Below are 25,736 nucleotides of genomic sequence, written 5' to 3' on the forward strand. Positions count from 1 at the left end.
CATTTGCTACCAACACATAGTATAGATAAAAATGTCGGGGTGGGGGGGGTACACGTCTCCATCCTCGGTCCTGAGCTGTAAAATGTAGCAGGTGGTCTCAGTCATGTACAAGGTAAGAAACCATGAAAAAATAATGGAGAATAAACCTAGAAAAATCATCCAAAGAAATCCGATGGACATTAAAGTAAGTGTTTTTGGTGCCATCTAGTGATAAGCTTCCTGGCACCCCTAAATCTGTGCAGATTGATTTTAACCTTTGGAACCGGGCTTCAAGCTTGCAAATACTCTGGAGCTCTTCAGAGAGTGGGAGAGTTCATTGAGAAAAGAAATGAAATGAGAGTCTCTCTCTGACTTTTTTGACTCAAAAATCACCACAATTGTAAAATGCGGCTCGGGGCGTGTCATAAAGTATGTGCTTTGAACTTTTTCGTCATAGAAGTAGACAACCTTTTCCAAAGTATTGAGGTCAGAACTCTTGTCGCTCATTATCATGATGACGTTAGGCCAGTGCATTACAGGTCTATCATTGGGCAAAGACACTATCGCTGGGTACTGGTCTACTCCTTTGGGTGCTTCCCTGTACGAATCTGGATGGTGATAACCATGACCTTGAAAACTATCTGAGCCTCTATTGTCAAAAATTAAGGAGACATTGACAGCATCATATTTTCTTATAAAGCTGGAGATTTTACCAAAATAGTCTGGATTTGTTTTAGCTGTAAGTGTCTTCATCTCCGATGTCTGTCTACTAAGAGCCTCGTGGAAGTAAAAGCTAAACTTGGCCACAAGAAGGTTTTTAAATTTCATAAGCCAAAGGAATAGATGTGGAGGCTGAACGGCCTTCTGAGATTGTCCTCCAAACAGATGTTTCCTTGTTTCTTTTTGTTTCTCAAATATTTGACCCAGAGTCTGTAGTTTTGTGTGGGCATTATGCAAGTTTACCAATGACAAGAGAAATTTCCACTCAAAAATCAAACACTGGGCTTTCAGAAGATGACCAAGAACGTCCAATTCAAGCTGAAATACACTTTCTAGTGGAGACAATATAGGGTGGTGAAACCTGAAGAACCAAAAATATTACAACAAAAACAAGTTTACTGTAGGCACAAATCATGTTTTTCTTATATAAATGTGATGCTTTCAAAATTAAAAGTATTCCTGTACTTTGTAAACAATCCTTACATGAATGCACCCACCAGCTAAAAATATGCCTATATTTCGTCATTAAAACTGTTCATTGTTTAAAGATAAATACTTCCCCCTGCCAGGAACTTATCCTTGTACAAAAAGGGCTTTCATTTGAAAGCATGCATAGAAACATGCAAAAAATATTAATGGTGAGTGCTAGTACAGTGGGGCAAAAAAGTACTTAGTCAGCCACCAATTGTGCAAGTTCTCCCACTTAAAAAAATGAGAGAGGCCTGTAATTTTCACCATAGGTACACTTCAACTATAAGAGACAGAATGGGGGAAAGAATACAGGAAATTGTAGGATTTCTAATGAATTTATTGGTAAATTCCTTGGTAAAATATGTATTTGGTCACCTACAAACAAGCAAGATATCTGGCTCTCACAGACCTGTAACATCTTCTTTAACCCCTTAACGACAATCCACGTACATGTACGGGGTTGCTGTGCAACTAGATAACGACAATGCCCGTACATGTACGGGCTGCCGTTAAATAGCTGCATCGCGATCGGCGACTTTGCAGCATCCACGGAAGCCTCACAAGTGAGGCTGACCATGGATCCGGGGAGGAAAGCCCCCCCCGGAAGAAAAATGGCCGCCGCCGCACCGATCATCAAAGATCGCAGCGGCGCCTGGCTAAAACAGTTTAGGAAGCGATCGGAATCGCTTCCTAAGCATAAACGGTGTTGCTAACATGCCTCGATATGGAGGCACGTCGGTAACACTACCCCCCTACCCAGATAGCCTTGTGACTGCTCCGAGGAGCAACCGCAAGTGCCATCCTGTAAATGACGTTGCATCTATCCAGACCCTCTTGAGAACTCTCGAGCTCCTCCTGCAGGTACTGCATCCAACCATGCAAGGTCAATGGAGCCCAGCTCACTAATGAGTGATTAGAAAAAAAAAAAAAAAATACTAGATTTGGAAAAAAAGGTTTTGAAATAGCAAAACGCTACCTGTACTTATTGCCCCATAACGTGCAGAAAAAAGCAAAAAAACAAAAACATTGGGTATTTCTAAACTCAGGACAAATAGTAGAATCTATTTAGCAGGTTTTTTCATTCGTTTCTGCAGATGAGTAAAAGTTTTTTGTTTAAAAAGTGAGAAAAAGTAATTTTTTTAACAAAAAATCCCCATATTTTATCATTTTTTTAATAGTAAATTAGATGATATGATAAAATTAATGGTATCTAAAACCCTGTTTGTCCTGAAAAAAACCAATATATAATATGTGTGGGAGCACGAAATGAGAAAGAAGAAAAATCACACCTAAACAACAACACCAAAAAATGTTAAAAATAGCCATTGTCCCACAATACACTACGAGTAATAACCCCTATTGTCCTTAAGGGGTTAAGAGTCTCCTCTGTCCTCCACTCGTTACCTGTATTAATGGCACCTGTTTGAACTTGTCATCAGTGTAAAAGACACCTGTCCACAACCTGTCGAAGGACACCAGAAACAAAATTGTAGACCTGCACCAGGCTGGGAAGACTTAATCTGCAATAGGCAAGCTGCTTGGTGTGAAGAAATCAACTGTGGGAGTTATTATTCGAAAATGGAAGACATACAGGACCACTGATAATCTCCCTAATCTGGGGCTCCACGCAAGATCTCACCCCGTGGTGTCAAAATGATCACAAGAACGGTGAGCAAAAATCCCAGAACACGGGAGGACCTAGTGAATGGCCTGCAGAGATCTGGGACCAAAGTGACAAAGGCTGCCATCAGTAACACACTACGCCCCCTGCTTAAGCCAGTACATGTCCGGGCCCGTCTGGAGTTTGCTAGAGAGCATTTGGATGATCCAAAAGAGGATTGGGCGAATGTCATATGGTCAGATGAAACCAAGGTAGAACTTTTTGGTAGAAACTCAACTCGTCGTGTTTGGAGGAGAAAGAATGCTGAGTTGCATCCAAAGAACACCATACCTACGGTGAAGCATGGGGGTGGAAACATCATGCTTTTGGGCTGTTTTTCTGCAAAGGGACCAGGACGACTGATCCATGTAAAGGAAAGAATGAATGGGGCTATGTATCGTGAGATTTTGAGTGAAAACCTCCTTCCATCAGCAAGGGCATTGAAGATGAAACATGGCTGGGTCTTTCAGCATGACAATGATCCCAAACACACCGCCCGGGCAACGAAGGAGTGGCTTCGTAAGAAGCATTTCAAGGTCCTGGAGTGGCCTAGCCAGTCTCCAGATCTCAACCCCATAGAAAACCTTTGGAGGGAGTTGAAAGTCCGTGTTGCCCAGCGACAGCCCCAAAACATCACTGCTCTAGAGGAGATCTGCATGAGGAATGGTTCAAAATACCAGCAACAGTGTGTGAAAACATTGTGAAGACTTACAGAAAACAAAGGGTATATAACAAAGTATTGATATGAACTTTTATTATTGACCAAATACTTATTTTCCACCATAATTTGCAAATAAATTCTTTAAAAATCAGACAATGTGATTTATAGACTTTGTTGTCTCATTCTGTCTCTCATAGTTGAAGTGTACCTATGGTGAAAATTACAGGCCTTTCTCATCTTTGTAAGTGGGAGAACTTGCACAATTGGTGGCTGACTAAATACTTTTTTGCCCCACTGTATATTAAAGGGTTTTTTTTGCAATTTTATTAGAATTTCTTCTACCCTTTACATGCCACTGTTGAACAATGACCAAATTTATGTTCGGCAACATCCCTGACTACATATAGAACTAGGGCAATGGGATGTACATTTTGTTTGGGTTTTTATTTTGTGTTTTGTTTTTTGTTTTTGTTTTTTAAATCGGCCATGCAATCAGACATTTCTTGAGTAATGGTTTACCGGCGCTCGCACCAGCAGGCATTATAGACAAGGAAGCCAGTGATGCCGTCAGTATAGGACTTTTACATGTATGTCCTAAAGGGCTTTATTGAATGCCTTTTTAGGATGTACATGTCCCTAAGGGACGCTGCCTTACCCGGGACAGTAAAGAAAACATAAAAAAAAATCTCCCACTTCTCCTGAGCACACAGACACCATATATCAGTCACGAGAGACCCCCAAACAATGAGAGTGCAAAGAGGTTTTCATTTTTTTACAGTTGAATCAGGAAGGCACACATCAAGCTAAACGCCAATTAACCCCTATATTATATACTATATTCCTCCAAAAGCAGAAAGCCAGAGGACCTCAAACACCCCACTTACCTTTCTAAGTGGACCGCCACAATCACAACTATAACGGGTATTGGGGCAATTTTGTAAATGTTTTTTGGTGTCACTCCATCCCTAGGTTTTGGGGCATTTTTAAAGAGCTTCTATGGTGTCACACCTTCACTGGCTTTGGGGCTAATTTTTGAAATGTCTTTTTAGTGTCTCAGAACCAACAAGCCCTCAAATAACTAATCTAACATCTTAGCGAATACACCAAGTGGTTAGGTTAGGGGATAGCGTAAGGGGTAGTGCCGGGGTCCTATTAGTGGATTGTGGCAGTGGTTACTATATAGTGTTAGCGATAGGGATGATGATCAGATTAGGTCACTAAAGGATCAGTAAATCAGTTGTTGCATAGCATTTTATTGGGTTACAAAATGCTGAAAATTAGCAAAGTGACAGGTTGAGGCCACTGACATTGATCGGTGAGACCAATCAATAATCAGGTCAGGACAGCTATTCTGCACCCTTGCAGTACTGAGCGCTGGGAAACGACACTGCGTTCTGACTGAATGTGCTAAGGAGGACGTTGTACAGTTAACCCAGTGCTCCTCTGCAAACCCCCAGACAACAAGAAATAATTTTCTGCCAGTATGGCGACCTGAAACCTGGGGTTTATCAATATAGAATATAAAAAACACTATGTATGTGAAGTAGTGCTGTAATCAGGGGATTTTGCTTTGGGCCATTGTTCAGCAATGGCATCTACTGTGTAGAAGATTTAGCGATTTTACTAACACTATTATTTTTGAGGTCCTGGAAATGTTAAATTTTCAAACAGAAAAGGGGAATGTTGATTAAACCAACATATGGTAAAAATGGCGTGGTACTAAAACCTCTCGCTACTGAACTAGGATAACTAGTTTTAGTTATCCTAATAACAGGTTTGTTAAACAGAATTGAAGTTATCAAAGTGACCTATTTCATTTTGTATGGTGCGATATGCATATGTTCGATCAAAATCAGGGATTTTTCAGTTGCTATATGTCCCAAACTTTATATAACTATTTCTTGATTATTCAACTGACCTTGCACTGTACTTTTTCAAGAGGGTATCCAAAATGCTGACCAGCTCCTCTGAGTTGATGAACTTTTGGCTGCTCAAAGTATACATCTTCTCGTAGAAGTCAGCAATTTCCATTCGCGCCTGAACAAAGAAGCACAGCTGCTCTGAAATGTGGGACAGCAGTTCTTCCAAGTGAGGAGCTGTCCCTCCAACAGCATTCCTACCTGTGGTCACCACTTTCTTCAGTTCATTGTACAAGGAGGTATAATTGGTTCTGATGGAATCCTTTCTACTGAAGAATGACTGGCCACCTGACACAAACAAAGAACAAAAACTTTACATTAATATCCCCAACATAATCAGGGCTAGAAAAATCCACTCACCTGACTGTGAGGTGTCATTAATGTCCTTCCTATGACGCCATGCATTAGTCTTTGCCCCAGCTGGCAATAGACAGACCGGGGGCGGCAGCAGGGGTGGTTGACTTTATATGCGAGAGGATTTACATGCTGTGTGTAAGGTGATGAGATGCCTTCAACTCTATGAGGGCCAGAAGGCAGCTCCTTGTTATTAAGAAGGAGCGTTAGGCATGTCTCTAAGGGGTATCTGGGACATGAGAGAGCTTGATAATGCTACATTAATCCACGTCGTCGCATCTGGGGAAAGCTTGTTTAAACTCTTCACACTAAGCTGGTTGCCATTTTAAGAAAGTAGACACACAGGAATCGCTCTGCGATTTCAATTTATCAGTATTATAATACAAAAAAGTTTTGACAAAACTGTCAAATACATGAACTGTTAAGAAGGGATCTAGCATCTTTAGTTATGGAGGGCTCAAGTCGTATTGGTATATCATACAGAAATCATGGTAAACGGGGGAAAAACACCTTATTGATGATGAAAATACATCAAAGGCAATTAATATGGCAGCGGCTGTTGCTATTTATGGTCAATTTTGTATAAATAACAATAACAAGCAGCTTGGACATGAGTAGTATAAAGGGTCTAGGTGAAGTAAACATTCACTATTCGCCAGCATTGTGTGACACTGTACACAATGGGGTGGGCTAAGAATGCTATCAACAGCAAATTAGAAATCTCTCCCGCGGATATAATGGGCTGGTGGGGTGGGGACCGGTACATTTAGTGTCACAGAAGAAGGGGACAGGTTACCCGGTTTCTGCCCCATAAAGCTCATGCTGTGATAAGCCTTCTCCGCCGCGGCCAGATGTGCCAGGGCTGCCAGCATGGAGCACCAGGAGGCGCCAGCATTCTTGTTGGCCTCCTTCTCCTTCTCCACGTGATCCTTGGCCTTGTCGTAAGAGAGGTTTCCCAAGTGAGTAAAGAAGGTCTGCAGCACACCCTGCTCCGCGGTGACAGGTGGGGACATAAGCGGAATCATCATAGAGGAAGTCATCAGGAGTAGCTCGTCGTCATCCTCGTCCTCCTGCAGCCCGGGGGCAGCCGGAGCATTGGGCACTACCATACAGTTCGCAGGGGTCCTGGAAACCAGGGTGATAGTCGGTAGGTTACGTCCAGTTGCAGAGAAAAACCAGCTTCCTGGAACCCTGAGATGTTTACCTTACGCATGTGACAGGACCGGAAGCGTGGCCACGGAAATTACGTCTCAACTCCCCTGTTATTCGGTGGAGTAAAAAACACAAGAGAAACACTTCCTCTCTCGAATGTCTCTACTAAAGGGGCTTCGGACCACCATTCGCAAGCTGCGGGTGTTTAGAATAATCCAATACCACTCGCCCAAAGGCATTTGAGCATCAAGTCACAATCGCCAACCGGATCAATGACCCGGCAGCCTGGCGATGCGTGCCACCCTTTATACTTATCCATGCAATGTCATGGAAACATAGACAGGCAGATAAGAACCATTCTACTGTTCCTGATGTAAAGACTCCAATCTTAATGAGCCCTTAGGCTTATCTCAGATTCAGAGCTATATGTCGATCCCATGCATGTGTAAATGATTTCATTGTATTAGCATCTACCACATCTGCAGAGAGGCTGTTTCACTTATCTACCACCCTCTCAGTAAAGTCACTTTAGACTATGACATCTTGTTCTATCATTCCCCCTCCTTTGAAATAAGCTTCTCGTCTGTACTTTGTAAAACTCCTTTCCTCCAAGCCGTACCTATCGAGACCCCTTAATCTTTCCTGGTCGTGTTTTTACCTTGCAGCCCTCCTCTAAGCGATCTGCAAAGTGTTACAACCACCTCTCTCTCTCTCTGTTCCGATCGTCTCTAACTATATAATCAGCAGAAGGAATTACTCCTATGCAAGTGATGGACAGTGTCCGCAACCATGTATCACGGGAGCCGCAGTTCCATAATGGCCAAGGTGCAAGCGGTTTAGGAGGCAAGGTTTTCTCATACACCTCAATCGTGTGAGCGACACACACTTTGTATAACGTCACACACTATTAGTCCTTGGTGCTCAGCAATGACAGTTCTAGCTAGGTTTAAGATAAATATTGACTTGGTAGAAGTTTAGGAAATGGCAATTTAGCAGCATCTGGCCACAGTAGCTTTGTTTTATGTTGTGACCTGCCGCCTTCATATACAGGATAGGTTTACCAGCTATGAATTACTTTTATCACCGGTTTCAATATTAGTGGACACGCTATCATCCTTCATAACATAGGCAAGGCTGGTGTGTATTTTACATAGAATGCATGTAGATCAGTACTGTAACTGACACGGGACAATCCAATCAAAAACTGCACTTTCATGCGTCTGATAGCTGTTTGGTTCCTGTACATTTTTACGTTGGTCATTTTATATTTGCCCCTTTCCACCCACCCTGAACATGATATACCGTATTGGCTCGATTATAGGCTACACCCTATAAGTGCTTTTTTTTTTTTAAAGAAATTTAGATTTTTAGGGAAAAAAAACAAAAAACTTCTGCCATTCTGTGTCCCCCCGACTTACCAATGCAGACTCCTGGGTGTCTAGCGGGGAACATCTGCACGGTACACGTAGACAACTTCCACCATGGGAAGTGCCGGCAAGGGAGATTGTTAAAGCGCATTGTGCACTGCAGGAGATCTGCATCCTAACCCTGCTGCCGTCGAGGGATACAAATTGAGCATTCCTGCGCTAAACCACGATTATAGGCCGCATCCCCCGATTGCAGCGGCAGGGCAGCCTCTACTGCGTCAGGCAAGTCATTTTGGAAGAGGGCCTATTAAAGCACTTGGAGTACTTTAATATGCATTATTCTTCTAAAGGGCTGTCAGTGACTTACCATGTTCCGTTAGAGAGCAGTGTCTAAAAAACCAAGGTACTGCGAGGCAAGACCACCACAGGGATACCTTACAGTAACGGCTTGGCTTTCTGATAATGCCCCCCCACTGTACCCCACCTCCGTACAAAGTAAAGGAAATATGGCATTAGGCAGGTAGTTAAGTGAAATGTTATAACCTATTAATGTGAGCAGGCTGTGATGTAGTCCTCCTATGGCCCTAAACTAGAACACCAATGGACAAGATCATACAGATTACATTAAAACAGAAGCAAACGAGGACACCTGCATTTCTACATGATCACCTTACATAAGGTACTCCATTATTCTGATGACAGATTGTTTTCTGGGTGGTGAACAGGTCAGAGCCATTATAATCACCTGCATGATCACTGGACTGAGCATTATTTCTACCACTCAGTTTTACAAGTAACCATAAAAGGCACCCTGATCCACCCTGCAGAAAGTCCAGGTCATTGTCACTATAAGTAACCAATTCATATACAAAAAAATTTGAAACAAAAATTTATTAGACCACAGAACAAAGCTTGTTTCGCCTTGCTTAGAAGCAGGTGTTTGGTCTCTTGGTGGTGAAGCGGGGCTTGTGCTGGCGACGCAGAACTCTGTGAGGCAGAGGGAACTTAATCTTGGAGTCCTGGATGGGAGAAAAACATGGCAAGAATTCATTAATCTCCAAATGTACACAGGGTTTTTCTTAAATCCTAACACCAGCCATCTAAAGATGAACTGGGATATTGATTTAAAGTTACGCAATCAGCACTATTTTGGCCTTTGTCTTTCACTAACCAGCGGAAGGCTTTGCATAGATTGATTGTAATAGACATAGTATAGCAGTTTAAGCATGACTGACAGTTGTGCTTCAAATAGTCTACCAATGAGTAGTCAACATTGAACTTATTTTTTTGAAGACCATTTTGCTTCAACAGCATTAGATCAATTTTCAGTGAATGTGCATATAATCAGTGTTAAGGCGTGTTAAGAGGTAATCAATTTCCATTTTACATAACTTGTTCAAACCCTTAAACCTGTAAAATACCGTTGTGTCACAAAAGTGTCAGTTATAAATGAAGCAGGAAACAATGCTTTGTAGGGTAAGGACTCCGCTTTTTCCATGCCACGCACCAAACTGGCAGTTTCACCACACAGCACAGGTTGAAGTATAAAATACATAGATGTGCAAAGAAAAGAGTAACGCTGTACTTACATGGAACTGCTTAATAGCAGGTCTGCGACATTTGTTGGCAGGGATCACCTCAACCTTCATGATCTGAATAGCGTGAGCACGAGCGCGATGGCGTGCACCCATATCACGGTCTGTAAATGGGTAACAATTGTTATTAACATAGCATGTCAACTGAAAAAAAGTTGAACATTTGAGGGCTGAATTACGCTAGAGCCAAGCATGGCAGAGTGTTCAGATAGCAACAACTTACAGCACTGGGTTACTGCAGCAGCAGTAGTCAGGTCTCTGTATTCCCTGTACATGTTGTGTGTTCCACTGCGAGAGTCATAACGCAGCCAGATACCAAAGTTCTTCACCTTCAGAGGAGATTTCTCAAACACCTGCAGAGTTGAACAGAGCACAACAATGAGAGAAGCCAAAAGCTACATCTATCAGACTTGTGCACACATGAATGGGTTTTTGTAAACCAGACTAAGTGAAATATGTAATACCTTAATATTCACTGTCAGGAGCACATCAGCTCTTGAAAGGCGACAAGGTACAGATGATATGCGCACATCAGACAAGGTCAATACACAGGAAAGATAATGACCTTTGGGTTATATGTGCAAAGCTGTAACCAGCTCTAAAACCTAGACACAAGACAATGCTAACCTCATACAGAAGCAAAAAAGCTCTGTGCCTAGGGCTCAAACACACAAAACAATGCTCAAAAATAAAAATGGACTGTTAGCAGTCAAAGTAACTGGAAACAGCAAGGAAGTCTCTATTCTCACTTTGCAGAAATGCTTTGTTTTGCATAAACAAAACAATTGTTTGGCACCCTTATAGCTCAAACCTACACATGGAGGTACAGAGCGAGACTGACAGTTTATGCTGTTCCTCCATACAGCTGTGCAGTGGGCCATCAAGATTAGTCTGTTGCACAGATGCATGCAGTTTAAGAGTATTAATATGTGCAAGTACAAAAGTGGTAATACTAGAAAGTACTTTCTACATGTATTGCGGCAGCATAAAACGCAACTGCTCCATCTGAAAAGTAGTCCTCATTGCTAGAATTGCCAGGCAAGCTGTTGTCCAACAAGTTGCCCTCAATGTCATGCACTGGTATTGTACTTTCAGATTCCTACTAATGCACCACATATATGCACTTTTCTTTCCAGCAATCAAAGAAACCTATACAGATTTCAAGAATCAAAGTAACCTGTGGTAGTCAAGCAGTAATTTACATATGACTTAACATACGTTAGAACGTATGGTACAAGTTTACCTGTCCGCAGTAAACAATCTCTCCAGAGGCCTTCTTCATCTTCTTAAGCTGGGAGACGAAGTACCAGAAGCGAGACTTGGCAACAACATGGTTGGGTGCGAAGATTCGCATGCGGTATAGAGGTGGGGATGGAACCTTTGCGGTGGGCAGGCTGCGCCCGATGACCTTATACTCCCTTAGCTAAAAGGAAAAACAAAAAAAAAATAGTTTATACAATAGCCTTAATGTCCGCCATTGCTGCTCATCAGAAATGGCTTCCACTGTAGTGCCTTCTGTTTCACTTTCAAGAACATACAAGCTCAAGGAAGGCGACAAGGTACCATTAATTTCTGCACAACAGACAAGATCATCACAGTGAGATACAATGATCTTTGGGTTTTGTGTGCATTATTATAGAGGCATCCTTGGGGAGCAAGGCCCTCGTTACCTATTGTATCCCCCCGGTATCCCCCTGAACATATGCACTCTAAGAAGCGCTGCATAAATTGGTGCCACTATATAAATAATAGAACTTATTAGGAAATAAAACCGAGCATTATTCATGTTATACTCTGACAGAAGCACTTGAAAGGCATGTGTCACATCACACATTTACAGTTACATACATGATAATATGAATAAAATAATCTCCCCAACCAAACAGGCACGTTAACCGATTTCACACTTTAAAAAGGTAGGAGTAGATGAAGCTCGCTGGGCATTAACCAACATCCCCAAAGTGTCTATTCCATGGGTTTGCCCTGAAAAAGCTCATCTCGTTATTACTAAGTATTTATGACCCCATAACACGAACGGAGCCCGCTTTTACATTACACCATGCCTGTCTGATTCGATGGAACCCAGTGAGGTGACCCGCCAGCTATTAATCCCAAGACCACCACACGAACGGCCCGTGCATACCGACATACCGGGTCCAAAATCTTGCCTAGAAACTCGGTTTTGGACAGACTGTAAAACGCTAAGCCCCCACCTTGTGCTTATTCTATACCCTCGCACGTAAATGCCGTCCCATCCCAGCTCTATCAGGTTCCTGCCCGGAGCCGCATGGCCGTGCGAAATCCGCCATGATGAAGGCCGCAATCAGACAGCCCACTAAAAGCTTGCTAAAAACACAGATTACCCATCCCTATGCAGCTCATGGATACCGGGCTCTTATAGGGGAACCTTCGCCCCAACACTTATACGCGAACAGTGCCACTAGGCGCTCAGTAAAACCAATTTCTAGAGTTATTCTTACAGTGCCCGACGCCTTCATGCTGCCTCGATGCCTGCCAACAAGCGAAAGGAAGTGCTCCGGCAGGGGCCGCTAGACGTCACTCTTCTAGTGGCTTCCGATTGGATAACGCAGAAAGAGAGGCGCGTCTGAATTGGATAAAATAACTGTCCGTCAAACGCCCTTTAAGGATGTCTAGGGACGTTAGACGGCATTATAGAGCGTAACGTGTGTCACTAGGCCTTCGGTACACTGTGATTGGTGGAAAATACAGAATAGCAGTGAGATTGTACAGGATCAACCATTCTATATCCATTACAGGGTTAGGCATCGTGCAAAGCAACATTTACATTATCCCACTGTTATAATGCGGACGGTAAATAAATTATAAAAGGTTCTTGCATCCGTGATCTGTATTTTGTGAATAATGTTTTCTGGCTACATTGTAGTATGCATTTTTCAAGTAGTATCTGTGGAATTGTTATACTAAACAGGCAGTGTTCAGAGTTCCAGGAAACATTATCCCCCCACTTTCTAAAAGTTTTGGCGGGTGCTACATAACTTTATACGTTACGACGCTAGCTACTGAGGATACTGAGACCAAACCGCGTATGCCCCGCGGCACCCTACGTGCGTATAATACGTAGCACCTGGCCGCGCATATCCAGCCCTCTGCCTCGCTTATATGATCACGCACTCGCTGGATCCCAGAGCAGCTTCGTCATCGCCAGTACAGTTTTGAACCATAGTACTTATTTCAGGTACCTGGGTTCCACCCTAGTCAGGTGAGAGTACTGTAAAATGCAGTTTTGTTACGATGAGATGGCCCTTTTACGTGACTGGAGTATGTAGAATTTAATATAATTTGATGGCAGACAAGAACCATTTGGCACATCTTGTCATTTAAATGTAAACATTGACATATTTATCCTGGTTGTTGCCGTAGGATTAACCCAGGGAGCACCCCAAGCAGCACCCTTCTCACAGCGGAGCAAAGGACATCATATCACATGCTCCGTATCTTAAAGGCTCATGCAGCACAGACCCCATATAGTAAATGGACACTATGACTGCCTGCTATCATGCCATTAAAAGTGTGCCAACAGATTGCCAGCAAATGTATAGCTAGATCCGCAGACTAGAACACAGGAGGGATCAGACTTTACGCCATTAATACTAACTGATGCCAGAAGGACTTTATATTTGTAACATTAACAAGCCGTCACTGTGCTCCTTGAATCTGTTTCATGTGGTACAGCTCATAGTTCTACAAGTCATTAACAACCATTATATATATGATAATGCTCTGGAAAATAGCCCTCACTTTATATTCAAGGCCATCTTGTAATCGGACCTCAAACAGAGGTCTGCCTATAAGACTAAGCGCCAGAGCCCTTGCATGACCTTCCAGTGCTCCATCGTAGAAGCCCCGGCGGAAGTGCCGGCAGCAGTGGAGGTTGCCTGCATAGCGCAGACATTCACCAGCTGCCAGAGAGGAGGATCCTTCGCAGCGCTGCACGGGACGTGGATCCTCCTCCGTGGCAGCCGGTGAATGTCTGCGCGATGCACACAGTCAATCTCCGCTGCTGCCGGCACTTCTGCCGGGGCTTCTATGTCTGAGCACCGGCATGACAGCCTTCCAGTGCTCAGTCATAGAAGCCCGGGGGGAAGTAACGGGCAGCAGAGAGGACACCAGAAGTATTGTGGAAATGTCACAATTTTTATCATACCAGAAATTATTTATAGATGCTCTTTAATCAGTTCCGCCAGCGCTGGGGGTGTGTGCAGACCACCTGCGCACGAAGCTCTCCCACTGATTCAGCTTCTTAGTGTTAAGATTGGGCAGCTGCAGATTGTTTTGTTTCTTAGGAATGCATATTGAAATAGTCACGTAGTATTATAATATCCATTCTTCTATTGAAGGCCTGCCAGGGACACTAAACTGTTCCTTTGTTTCCCTCTCTTACTATGAAAGGCAAGAACCACTCAGCTTCCACTAGTGAGGAGCAGATGCTTAACGAATAAGAAGGCACAATGCAAAAGCTCACATATTATATATAAAGGAATATACACTAGAGGAACCTATAGATTAATCAGTACACGCTAATAAACGTATTGATGCCTGACTCGTTTGCGTCTTGTAAAGTATCGAAAGATCGTGAATGTATTTATCGGTATTCCGCCGGCCTCACGTACGTGCGATCATCCATTCTACGGATTCTCGTCACGTGCCCAGACAGTGACGTTGAATTTCTGAGACGGAAGTCACTTCCGGTGGACAGGCGCTAGTTATGTTGAGGAGGTAGTGAGTTGGGTAAGATAGTGCTGGCGTGAAGTTAGCGTGTTATACATACGCGTGCTTGGAACAAGCTTTGCTGAAGAAAAAAAAAAACATTTTAATTAACCATGTCTTTCTCCGGAAGAAATAGGTGCAAGGGCTTAATTTAATTGCAATAACAAAGAAAAAACTCGTGATATCCACAGAGGAGAGTAACACTGCATTCCCTTACAGAGTACTCAGAGCTAAAATTCGGAGTTAGAATATAGTATGAACGGCCATAAGAATTCCACTGACATTTCATAATCTACTAGATCTGTTACAGAGATCCCCACCCTTTACTATCCAGCCTCTGTCTCTTATTCCTTTACAAACCCTGCATCAATATATTGTGCATGGGGACAACACCGAGAACTACATAATGTAGTGGGGAATAAAGGAGAGAGAACAGGGATGGTATATTTTAGGCTAGCATATCAGTGGGTGGTTCAGTGAATAAACTATTTCTTTGGAAAGTCCTGTGAGTGTGTGACTATTTTGGACTGATATATATATATATATATATATATATATATATATATATATATATATATATATATATATATATATATATATATATATATATATGCACACAATGACTCCAGAAGAGATTTAATTAAATGAAGAGTGCAAACTACAAATCTCCCTTTCCAAACACATATACCTTTTTGTCTGATGCATGAGAACCTTTTATCTATCCCATATCTTACTATCGTTTGCTTGCAAGTGTTCTGCTGATCAACTAAATGCAAATAATGCAATGCGTTTCAGTGAATTGTGTTCATTTCTGTCTCTCAAGGAAAAAGAAAATGCATCCTACCCCACTATATCCACACGTCGGTTGTGGTAATTTTAAAGATGTTTATGACCCAGCTGAAGACACATTTCTTTTAATTGATGCTCTAGAGAAAGATGCATTGGAGCTAAAGGATAGGTATGTTTCCCTACCAAGATTCTCAATAAATACTTTCAGAAATTGTGTCACATGTTTATGATGAAAGTCATGCATAATCTTTAGTACCAGCAAGCACATAAAAATGTTTCATTTAAATGACTAGATTTTCTAATTATTTGTCTGAGCTTTGTCAGTAGCTTTTATTTAATAAAAGTGAGTTTTAGATGTGTTGCCCAAAAAAGAATAAAGCCTGCATAAAAATGGAGTGGTAAATCTCTGTTACATGTATTTAACCTCAACTAACACTTCTTTGTTATCATCTCACAGAGTTAATATCTGCCTTGAAGTGGGTTGTGGATCTGGTGTTGTGTCTGCATTTGTAGCATCTCTAGTTGGACCTACTGCTTTGTACCTGTAAGTATAAGTATACATGGGTATTCACTTACCCGCCATGCTGTGCTCTTTGTGAAGCAAGTTCTTGTGACTTTGAAGAGTTATGCAGAGAGCGACTAATCATCTGAAGTATTTGCCACCTTTACGCAAGCCACGTAATTGTCTCAAATATGGCAAACTATGTCTTTATTAACAGCCATTTTCGGAGTGTCTGACGTTAGCTCAGGCCAATTCCTCCCCTTTAAGCAAGCCTTAATTGCTCTTTTGCAATTCTAAATAACCACTAAAGAAAATGATTACATTGGTCATAGAATGTGGTATATTGAAGGACACTTGAAGAAGATTAAGTTTTAAAGTTTGTTTATTTGTTTCTAGATGTACAGATATTAACCCACTGGCGGCTTTATGTACACTGGAGACTGCACAAGCCAATAGAGTACAAATTGAGCCAATAGTGACCGACTTGGTAAGATGCTTTTCTTTGCAATCCCAATTGTGTGTTTGATATATGTAGTCTATATTTTTTTTATGGATTGGGCACCCTGGTTTCCAAGTTTAACTGTACATGATCTAGTGTCAAACAAACCTGCGGGATTTATTCATGCATGGGTCTATTTAAAAAAACAAAACCCATCCAGGGATGATCTAGAACCTGGGACTATATCTGAGAGATGTGTGTCCCTGCAGGATGTATATGATGGCAGACAAACCACATGAGAGATTTTGTTGGTATTTTCCAAAATGGTCTGCCATTGTTCATCAGATTAGGTATTCTTCAAATAAGTTACATGTTTAATACATGAAAGTGTTATTGATATTTATTTGTATATTCCCTGGACAGGTTACAGGATTGCTGCCAAGGTTACAGGGACAGGTTGATCTGCTTGTTTTTAACCCTCCCTATGTGGTAACCCCCTCTGAAGAGGTACGTTTTATCAGCTGTTGCCCTTTTATAAGAGATGCATGTTTCAAACATCTGTGAGAAAGTAATTGTGAAGTTTGAAGTTCACTAGAGATACCTCAATGTCAATTTGCATTTGAGAAGCGGGTAGAAGGTATGATATAAGATCATAGGAAGGATATAAAAAAAGAAAGTGCATTACATAACATTTATTTATGTAGTGCCAGCAGATTCCATACAGCAGATTCAGTGGTATAATTTAACAAACGTATTAACCTGTGTGATGTTCTGTTTGGCTTTAGATTACATTGTAGTTACAATCTAATGTTTAGCATAACTTTATCACTGCAGTCCTGCATGACTTTCTCTGCTTCCTTCCACTCCTAGGTAGGAAGTCATGGTATAGAAGCTGCATGGGCTGGAGGCAAGAATGGCCGTGAGGTCATGGATAAATTATTTCCTTTAGTTCCTAAACTACTTTCTGCTTCAGGAGTCTTTTATTTACTTGTTTTAAAAGAGAACAATCCTGGTAAGTTTGCTTGCTGTTATGTTTCAAAACCAAGAAGCAGTAGCTAATTGTGGACTGAGATGGCAGTATTTTTAAGGAAAAATACCTGTCCTGCAGGAAGACCGACCTCTTTTAACTTAATAGCTTGTTACGCTGGTTGGCAGGCATGAGTGCCCTCTCTGGAGAAGCACTGGCAGGGTTCAGTCCTGGCACACTTATGTATGCCCCTAATGCACCCATGGCACCCAGTGCTGCTGCCTAACAGGAGAAACAAAATGATTTCCCTTTCTGATTCATTCAACAAGATTTTATTATAAAGTGGCAATGAATTCCTCCATGCTATTTAACAGAATTACAAACATTTTCCATGACTACTTTGGCACTTACAATATTATGTATCTTTCGGTCAGTGATAGTTTCTCTCTTTTTTTCTCTTTTATTTGCAGATGAGATTGTAGAGAGAATGAAGCTGTATGAATTAGAAGGCTCCAAAGTGCTTTCTAGACAAGCAGGCAGAGAACATCTAACTATTTTAAAATTTAGGAAATTACTTGCATCACACTAAGCCGAATGTATGCTGTGAAGAGCAAGACAAGGATCTCACGTTAAATGCTAGAAAAGCCTGAAATATTGTCGGCTAGCATTTGAAGATGCTGATTATTAGAATATTTATTCCTCTGTGAGGAAATGAAATAATGGCATGAAATGATACTAATTGAATAGGCATTTGGAAGTATTTTTATTTGTGCTTGTTGGGAACTGCAGTTACCGTTTGTATGTACTTGCCTAAAATGTTACCACCTGGAGAGAAAAAAAACAGCCGCAGTGTCACATTAACCAGCACGATCGTATGAGCCGCCTAAATATGCTTTGTTTTTGTCATTGCATTTTTTTTTTTTTGTAAAAATGAAAATACATTGATATTTACTTTTTCAAAAAACTTTTTAAGTAAACTGCTTTCTGTTTTACTTATTCTTTGCATTAGTTAACTATACATGTATTATTCAGTGCAAAGGGAAATTCTCATTTGCTGTCTTTATTAACCCCATAGCAACCAGTGGCATACGATGACCCTGCAGAACAGTCACTTAATGACGGAGAATGTTAAATTATCTCCTGCGCTATTTTGCCTATTTCCTCCATCTTATTATTATTATTATTATCTTTTATTTATATAGCGCCAACAATCTTTGCAGCGCTTAATACAATACATATATTCAAAGGGTATGACAAGACGAGAATTGACAGACTAGGTTCTAGCAGCTAAGATGGTGCGGCTTCTCTGAAGAAGTGGGTTTTGAGATGTTTCTTGAATGTCGGGAGGGAGGGTGAATGCTGAAGGTTCGGTGGGAGTAGATTCCAGAGACTTAGCTCATGAGAAGAACGTAGGGATCGGGTAGGAGAGTATTTGCTTATGAGGACAGAAATGTATGGAGGAGCAGTGTTATGGATGGCCTTATATGTTAGTACCAGGATTTTAAATGTAATTCTAAAGCTAATTGGGAGCCAGCGGAGGGTTTCACAGAGTGGGGAAGCAGAAGAGGAGCGGCGTGCAAGGAAGATAAGCCTAGCAGCAGCATTTAGGACAGACTGTAGAGGAGAGAGTCGAGACAGTGGCACACCAACCAGAAGAGTGTAAAGGAGAAATAATAAGTAAAGAAGAAAAGAAAGATACTGCGCTGTTATTACCAGTATATATATATATATATATATATATATATATATGTAATAGATGTGCTGAATATAATGTGTACTAAGTGAAAAGAAAAGGGGAAACCACCCTATTTTTCAAAAGCAAATCTATTAATTAAAAAAATCAAGTGATAATTACCGATCTTATCATTGTCGGTAGAAAAAGTGTGGAGGGAATAAATACCGTACTTGCTCGATTATAAGACGACCCTGATTATAAGACGACCCCCCAAAATCTGAATATTAACTTAGGAAAAAAGAAAAAGCCTGAATATAAGACGACCCTAAAGGAAAAAAGTTTTACCAGTAAATGTTAATTCATGTAAACTATTTTTTTTAATAAAAGCTATGATTGAGAAAAATATTTTTTTTGTTTTTATTTCTTGTATTTTCCAGCCTGTCCCCCAGTTACGCACATCTGCCCCCAGGCTTGCCACACCAATATGGCACTGTGGCCCATGATATGCCTTTTAACCCTCTATATGCCACTGTGCCCCATGGTATGCCTTTTGACCCCCTATATGCCACTCTGCCTCCAGAAATGCCTTATACCCCTATATCCCATTCTGGCATTTAGGGGGTTAAAATGCATATTATGGGGCAGAGTGGCATATAGGGAGGTATAAGGCATTTCAGGAGGCAGAGTGGCATTAAGGGAGTTAAAAGGCATTGTATAGAGCACTCTGCCTCCAGAAATGCCTTATACCCCTATATGCCACTCTGGCATTTAGGGGGTTAAAAGGCATATTATGGGGCAGAGTGGCATATAGGGAGGTATAAGGCATTTCAGGAGGCAGAGTGCTCTATTAAATGCCCCCTTAACGCCACTCCAGAAATGCCCTATGCCCCCATTTAACTAACACACACACACACACTCTCTCCCCCCCCCTCCCCTCTCCTCTCTCCTCTCTCCCCTCTCTCCCCTCTCAGCCCTCTCTTACCGGTGCTTCCAGCCGGGGCAGCGGGTTGACGTCGCCTTCTGCTGCAGCCGGAAGGAGGTGGAGTTGGCAGCGGGGGTTTGTATGCGTCCGTCGCGTATACTTTCCCCGGCTGTCAGAGATCAGAGATCTCTGACAGTCGGGGAAGGTCTACGCGACGGACGCAGACAACCCCCGCTGCTAGCCACACCTCCTTCTGGCTGCAGCGGACGTTGTCTACGCGGATCGCGTAGACGTCAACCCGCTGCCCCGGCAATACAGCAGGAAGCACCGGTAAGTGTGTATGATGGGGGGGGGGGGGTGAGACAGGAGGATCCAGGTCCCCTGCAGCGGTGCGGGGGATCTGGATCTTAGTCTCCTAATCAGACTCTATTTGAGGTCTGATTAGAAGACGACCCCGATTAGAAGACGAGGGGTATTTTTCAGAGCATTTGCTCTGAAAAAAACCTCGTCTTATAATCGATCAAATACGGTAATATTCAATATTTGAGTGTTTGTGAACAGAGCAGCTAATCCTTGGAGAAATGTGGTTACAAAAAGTATAACTAAAAGAAGACAGCACTCCCGCAAAATACTAATTTAAAAATATATAATTTATTAAAAAGTAAACATTAGACAAGGAAAATATTACAAATACATATAAAAATAACAAGAAAGGCATACAATAATAATCAAAAAAATAATAATAAACAATAAAAAGAAATCTAATAAAACTCACTGTAGAATAAGTAATGCCTGGCCAGGCTGGGCGCCAGAATGCAGGACGCGTTTCGTTTAGGAACTTCTTCAGCTGCAGGGTAATGGCGCATAACGTATAACGGGAAACGATAAGTGAATGAACCAGAGTTTTTGTGGATTCTTGGTTGAGGAATGGGCGGATGCGAGAGATGTTTTTAGGTGCATGCGGCAGGATCTGTCGAGGGAAGTAAGCTGTTTGGCGTGAGAGAGGGCAGAGTTGTAGGTGCGAAGCATGGATTTATAGTGAGTAAAGTCTTCGCTGGATTTGGATTTGCCACGGTTGGCTTTTCCATCATTGGTGGTAACATATAGTAATTGGAGCTATGCTGTCAAGAGATGAGGCAATTGTAATGTTATAAAAAGAGGCTGCTGCGTCTGGGCAGGAAAGGGTTAAAATGGAAGGTAAGAGAGGTTCTAGTGAGGCTGGGTAATGGTATTGTCTGGTAATGGCCAGGGGGTTAGCACTGGAGAAAAGGTTAGAAAGTGGTGGTCAGGAAGAGGGAAGGGAGAGATGGAGAAATCTGAAAAGGAGCATGATCTGGAGAAAACCAGATTAAGTGAGTGTCCCTCGGTGTGCGTAGGGGAATTAGTCCATTGAGAAAGCCAGAAGAGGATGTCAGGGAGAGGAGTTTGGAGCTAGCAGAGTTGTTAGATATATCTAAAGGAATGTTAAAGTCACCCATAATAAGACAGGGGATATTAGGAGAGAGGAAGAAAGGGAGCCAGGCAGAAAAGTGGTCAAAGTACTGTGAGGTAGGACCTGGAGGGCGATATATTACTGCAATTACGTATTACGTTGGGGCTGTTCCGTCGGGGGGGAACACACCCATGTAAAGGAAAAAATGGGCAGGGTGCGGGGTGTGTCAACAGCCCGCTCCCGTGACCCGGAGAACTGGAGGAGCAGCGCTTCCAGGTATGGAGATAAGGGGTTAGTGGAGCAGATAGATAGTAAAATATAACACACATAGGTAGTGACAGGCATGACATGAATTTTACCAAATAAAGTGAAAAAAATGCTACATATCCCAGTTTGGGCATTCCTAGGCTATCAAGCACAGACAGACAGGGGTAATAGGCAATTCTGGCACAGAAACGGGAAAATAATAATAATACAGAAAACAATAATAGATAATTATGGAGATCTCTTATTATGTACTGTCCTGAATGGGTCTTAACAAACAAGATTAATATTGAAAATTAGATCCAATCTAAACTAAACTGGGAGGGGATCGGAGGGTGTTTTCCCAAAATAAAGCAAAGCCAAAATTGAGATTTTTTTTGTGGAAATTACAAATTTAGCACTAATGTGTGTAAAGTAGTACAAATAAAACCAATTTGGGGTTAATGTGCAATGCATTCAACGTTTACATTTTTTTTTAACCAAGGGTATGAAATGGTTAATTGGTAAATAGCTTACATCAGTAAATATTACTATATTTGAAATATGAAAATCAAATCCGATTCGTACCAAACACCTAGAAGTGAGTCGACTATGAAAATACTTGGTGCTAGTACCTTGTAAAACATTTGCAGCTGTGTCAATACGACTAGCAGAGTGGCGCAGCGGAAGCGTGCTGGGCCCATAACCCAGAGGTCGATGGATCGAAACCATCCTCTGCTAAATATTTTTTTTTTCCCCCCTATTTTTCTGGACCGTTAAATTATTTTAATGACCGTTTATTGCACTCGCTTAGTAAACCATTTTACTGAGTAAATACATTTTCTTTTACAAATGAACATGCTGGACCCGGCAAATGAGTATTATGCAATGACACGTAAGGCCGCAGGCGTGTCTCTTGGCAGTGGAGCGCGTTCTCGCGTTACTGCTGTTGGTGTGCAGGCATAGTAATCGCGCGTTGTAGGTCTTTAGCCGTCTTGCTGTGGCGGTTGGTTTTAAATGCAATTGTTCCCGTTTTCCGACATCCCTATATCTATGACAATGCCAGGATTCTATATCCCGTGTAGTGCGCCACGGTATGTGCATCCCACATGTTCTGCCTAAGCTGTGTGCCACAACACAGAGGACTCGGCTATATTACCCAGGAGAGCCTGAGAGGGATGCGGCGGTAACCGTTACACTGTGAGGCAGTATGGCTTATAACCCGGCGCTACGGTTTCGATAGTCACCGTAGCGTTATTACCGGAGAGATATTTGCACGGGTGTTGACACATATGAGAAAAAAATATATCTATATGTATCTCGCTGCACTGTGATATATATTTAGATTTTAGTTTAGATATTAGATTTGTGTAGGTGCCCCTCGGGAGTGTAATGGAAGCTACCGTAGCGCAGAAGATGCATACCTTCATTGGTATTGTAAATGTATCAAACACACGTGGGTGTCTTGCTGCTGCTGGGTGACAAAAGGGGCTTCTTCCCTGACGCAGTACTTGGTCTGGAAGCGGCCGCGGCAGCTACACAGCATTCAGCGTGCAGAATAAGCCAACCTCTTGTGTTCTTTTACTGCGATGCAGTAAGTATGGAGGTCTTTAGGGCTTTATGAGCACACCAATTTGAATTTAGTGTAGTGTTACCGGATTGCTAGGTTTGCAAGCCTGAGCATGGCTACTTCTGGAACGATTACTTTATTCCGTGCTGGCACCGCTTCAAAGTTTGTAAGAGCAAGACGTATTTTTCCTCCCGCCAGTCCCAATTTAAAGGCTGCCACGATCACTTCCGGGGCGCGCCCCCCGCCCCCCCAACACAGTAGTGATGGGAAGTTCGGATCATTAAAGTGAATCGGATCATTTCGATTCGTTCACTGAAATGATCCGATTCATGATCCGGATCTTCGGATCACTCAGTGTGTCTGCACGGAGTTACTGTTTTCCAGTAACTCCGTGCAGGCACACTAACGATTGGCCCCGCCCCTTTCATTATGAATCCTCCCCCCTGCCTCCAGTGATGTCAATGAAGGCAGAGAGTCGTTCAAAGATTCGGATCTTACAGGGATCCGAATCTTACAGTGATCCGGATCACTGTAAGATCCGGATCATTGTAAGATCCGGATCTTTGAACGACTCTCTGCCTTCATTGGCATTCTAATCATTCAGAGAATGTACCATACTGTTATAAATAATACATTAATAATCACTGCCCCCAGGATTTACATCCCCCTTTACCTGCAACTGCACCTTAAGCTAACTTTATTAAATTAATTAAATTAACCCTCACCATTAAATTAACCCTAAACACCCCATCAACCATGACTGCCCTAAAATTAACCCTTAACACCCCATCAACCATGACTGCCCCTAAAATTAACCCTTAACACCCCATTAACCATAACTGCCCCCAAATTAACCCTAAACACCCCATTAAGCATAACTGCCCCCAAGTTAACACTAAAGACCCCATTAAGCATAACTGCCCCCAAATTAACACTAAAACCCCATTAAGCATAACTGCCCCCAAATTAACACTAAAGACCCCATTAAGCATAACTTCCCCCAAATTAACCCTAAACACCCCATTAAGCATAACTGCCCCCAAATTAACCCTAAACACCTCATTAAGCATAAATGCCCCTAAATTAACACTAAAGACCCCATTAAGCATAACTACCCCCAAATTAACCCTAAACACCTCATTAAGCATAACTGCCCCTAAATTAACACTAAAGACCCATTAAGCATAACTGCCCCCAAATTAACCCTAAACACCTCATTAAGCATAACTGCCCCTAAATTAACACTAAAGACCCCATTAAGCATAACTGCCCCTAAATTATCCCTAAACACCCCATTAAGCATAACTGCCCCCAAATTAACACTAAAGACCCCATCAACCATACCAATTTATTAGGTAATTTATCTGGAGTACATGCAATTAATTTAGGGGCAGTTATGGTTAATGGAGTATTTAGGGTTAATTTCAGGGGCCGTTATGGTTAATGGGGTCTTTAGGGTTAATTTCAGGGGCCGTTATGGTTAATGGGATCTTTACGGTTAATTTCAGGGGTAGTTATGGTTGATGGGGTATAAGGGTTAATTTTATGCTGATGACTGAGGGTTAATTTCATTAATTTAATAAAGTTAACTGTAGGTGCAGTTATAGGTAAAGGGGGGCAAACTCAGGGGAATCTAAATCCTGGGGGCAGTGTGAACATTATTAATGTATTTATTTATAAAAGTATGGTATCAGTGATATTCTCTGAATGATTCGAATCTCTGTAAGATTCGGATCCTTGTAAGATCCGGATCCCTGTAAGATTCGAATCATTCGGATCATTCGACTCTTCGGTTCATTCGACTCTTCGGTTCATTCGACTCTTCGGTTCATTCGACTCTTCGAACGACTCTATGAGTCATCGTTCCTGTGTGAATTAATGAGCTGTAACCTGACCCCAGAGTGCTCTGCAGATGACTCACAGCTCTAGGATCAGGTTACAGCTGCATGATTCACAGACTGAACCGCTACAAACGAATCGTTCAGTCTAGTGAACCGACTCATCCGGATCACTAAAAAGAACCGGATCAAATGAACGATTCGTTCATGATCCGGACATCACTACAACACAGGTGTCTCGATGTAAACACCTGAAATGCTTGGGGACACTGCTATAAGAGACTGATTTTTAAAAAGTGCCAACATTTTTTTTTAAATTTTGTAACGCATATCAGTGTCCAGTGAAGAAAAACAAAAACTATTCCATTCTTATCAGTAAAGACATTTTAAAGTTAGAGACTTCTGTCTCGGTTAGGGCCACTGAATCTGGGAAGTGCATACAGGAAGCATATTCCTTGCACCTGCTCTGCCATTGAAATCAGTAGAAGCAGCAGCCGTTTCCATGTAGGCGAGCAGGACATGGGTGTTCAGATAACATGTATGTGATGAGCTGCAGCTGCACCCTTTGAGTAGAGCGAGAATATTACAAAGCATGTGCTAGCGTACATATGAATGCTTCCTTTTTAAATAGAGGCAGGCAGGGGAGGAGTTAAATGACAATGTTTTAAGCCACTAAAATGCATCGGACAAACGCATCGGAATCATGCGCAAACACCCTGTTTAAATAGGAAC

At 42.0% G+C, this 25,736-nt stretch overlaps 3 protein-coding genes and 2 non-coding genes across 5 annotated transcripts; 1 reads left to right on the forward strand and 4 right to left on the reverse strand.

Annotated features, from left to right (window-relative positions):
* Positions 1-249: 249 nt before the first annotated feature.
* LOC149299825 (KICSTOR subunit 2) lies at positions 250-6,780 on the reverse strand. The gene is made up of 3 exons (XM_089486234.1): positions 6,561-6,780; positions 5,410-5,698; positions 250-1,060 (listed from the first exon to the last, which is right to left on the reverse strand). The coding sequence occupies exons 1-3, from the start codon at positions 6,775-6,777 to the stop codon at positions 250-252; spliced, it is 1,317 nt and encodes a 438-aa protein (XP_089342360.1). The 5' UTR covers positions 6,778-6,780.
* Positions 6,781-9,209: 2,429 nt separating this feature from the next.
* LOC149299826 (large ribosomal subunit protein eL20) lies at positions 9,210-12,386 on the reverse strand. Its single transcript, XM_089486175.1, has 5 exons — positions 12,359-12,386; positions 11,122-11,301; positions 10,102-10,231; positions 9,873-9,982; positions 9,210-9,302 (listed from the first exon to the last, which is right to left on the reverse strand). The coding sequence occupies exons 1-5, from the start codon at positions 12,374-12,376 to the stop codon at positions 9,210-9,212; spliced, it is 531 nt and encodes a 176-aa protein (XP_089342301.1). The 5' UTR covers positions 12,377-12,386.
* On the reverse strand, positions 10,332-10,463 carry LOC149299827 (small nucleolar RNA SNORA68). The gene has a single exon (XR_016272355.1). It is a non-coding gene; the product is annotated as a small nucleolar RNA SNORA68 (small nucleolar RNA).
* LOC149299828 (small nucleolar RNA SNORA68) lies at positions 11,380-11,510 on the reverse strand. Its single transcript, XR_016272356.1, has one exon. It is a non-coding gene; the product is annotated as a small nucleolar RNA SNORA68 (small nucleolar RNA).
* A 3,074-nt stretch (positions 12,387-15,460) lies between the features above and the next one.
* On the forward strand, positions 15,461-17,913 carry LOC149299829 (methyltransferase HEMK2-like). The gene is made up of 6 exons (XM_089486118.1): positions 15,461-15,585; positions 15,874-15,960; positions 16,315-16,405; positions 16,781-16,864; positions 17,228-17,369; positions 17,795-17,913. The coding sequence occupies exons 1-6, from the start codon at positions 15,461-15,463 to the stop codon at positions 17,911-17,913; spliced, it is 648 nt and encodes a 215-aa protein (XP_089342244.1).
* The last annotated feature ends 7,823 nt before the right edge of the window (positions 17,914-25,736 follow it).

The sequence above is a fragment of the Sceloporus occidentalis genome, unplaced genomic scaffold, assembly GCF_023333645.1.
Source record: "Sceloporus occidentalis isolate IW3139 unplaced genomic scaffold, rSceOcc1.0.p SCAF_28, whole genome shotgun sequence".
In the NCBI taxonomy this organism is placed as follows: Eukaryota; Metazoa; Chordata; class Lepidosauria; order Squamata; family Phrynosomatidae; genus Sceloporus; species Sceloporus occidentalis.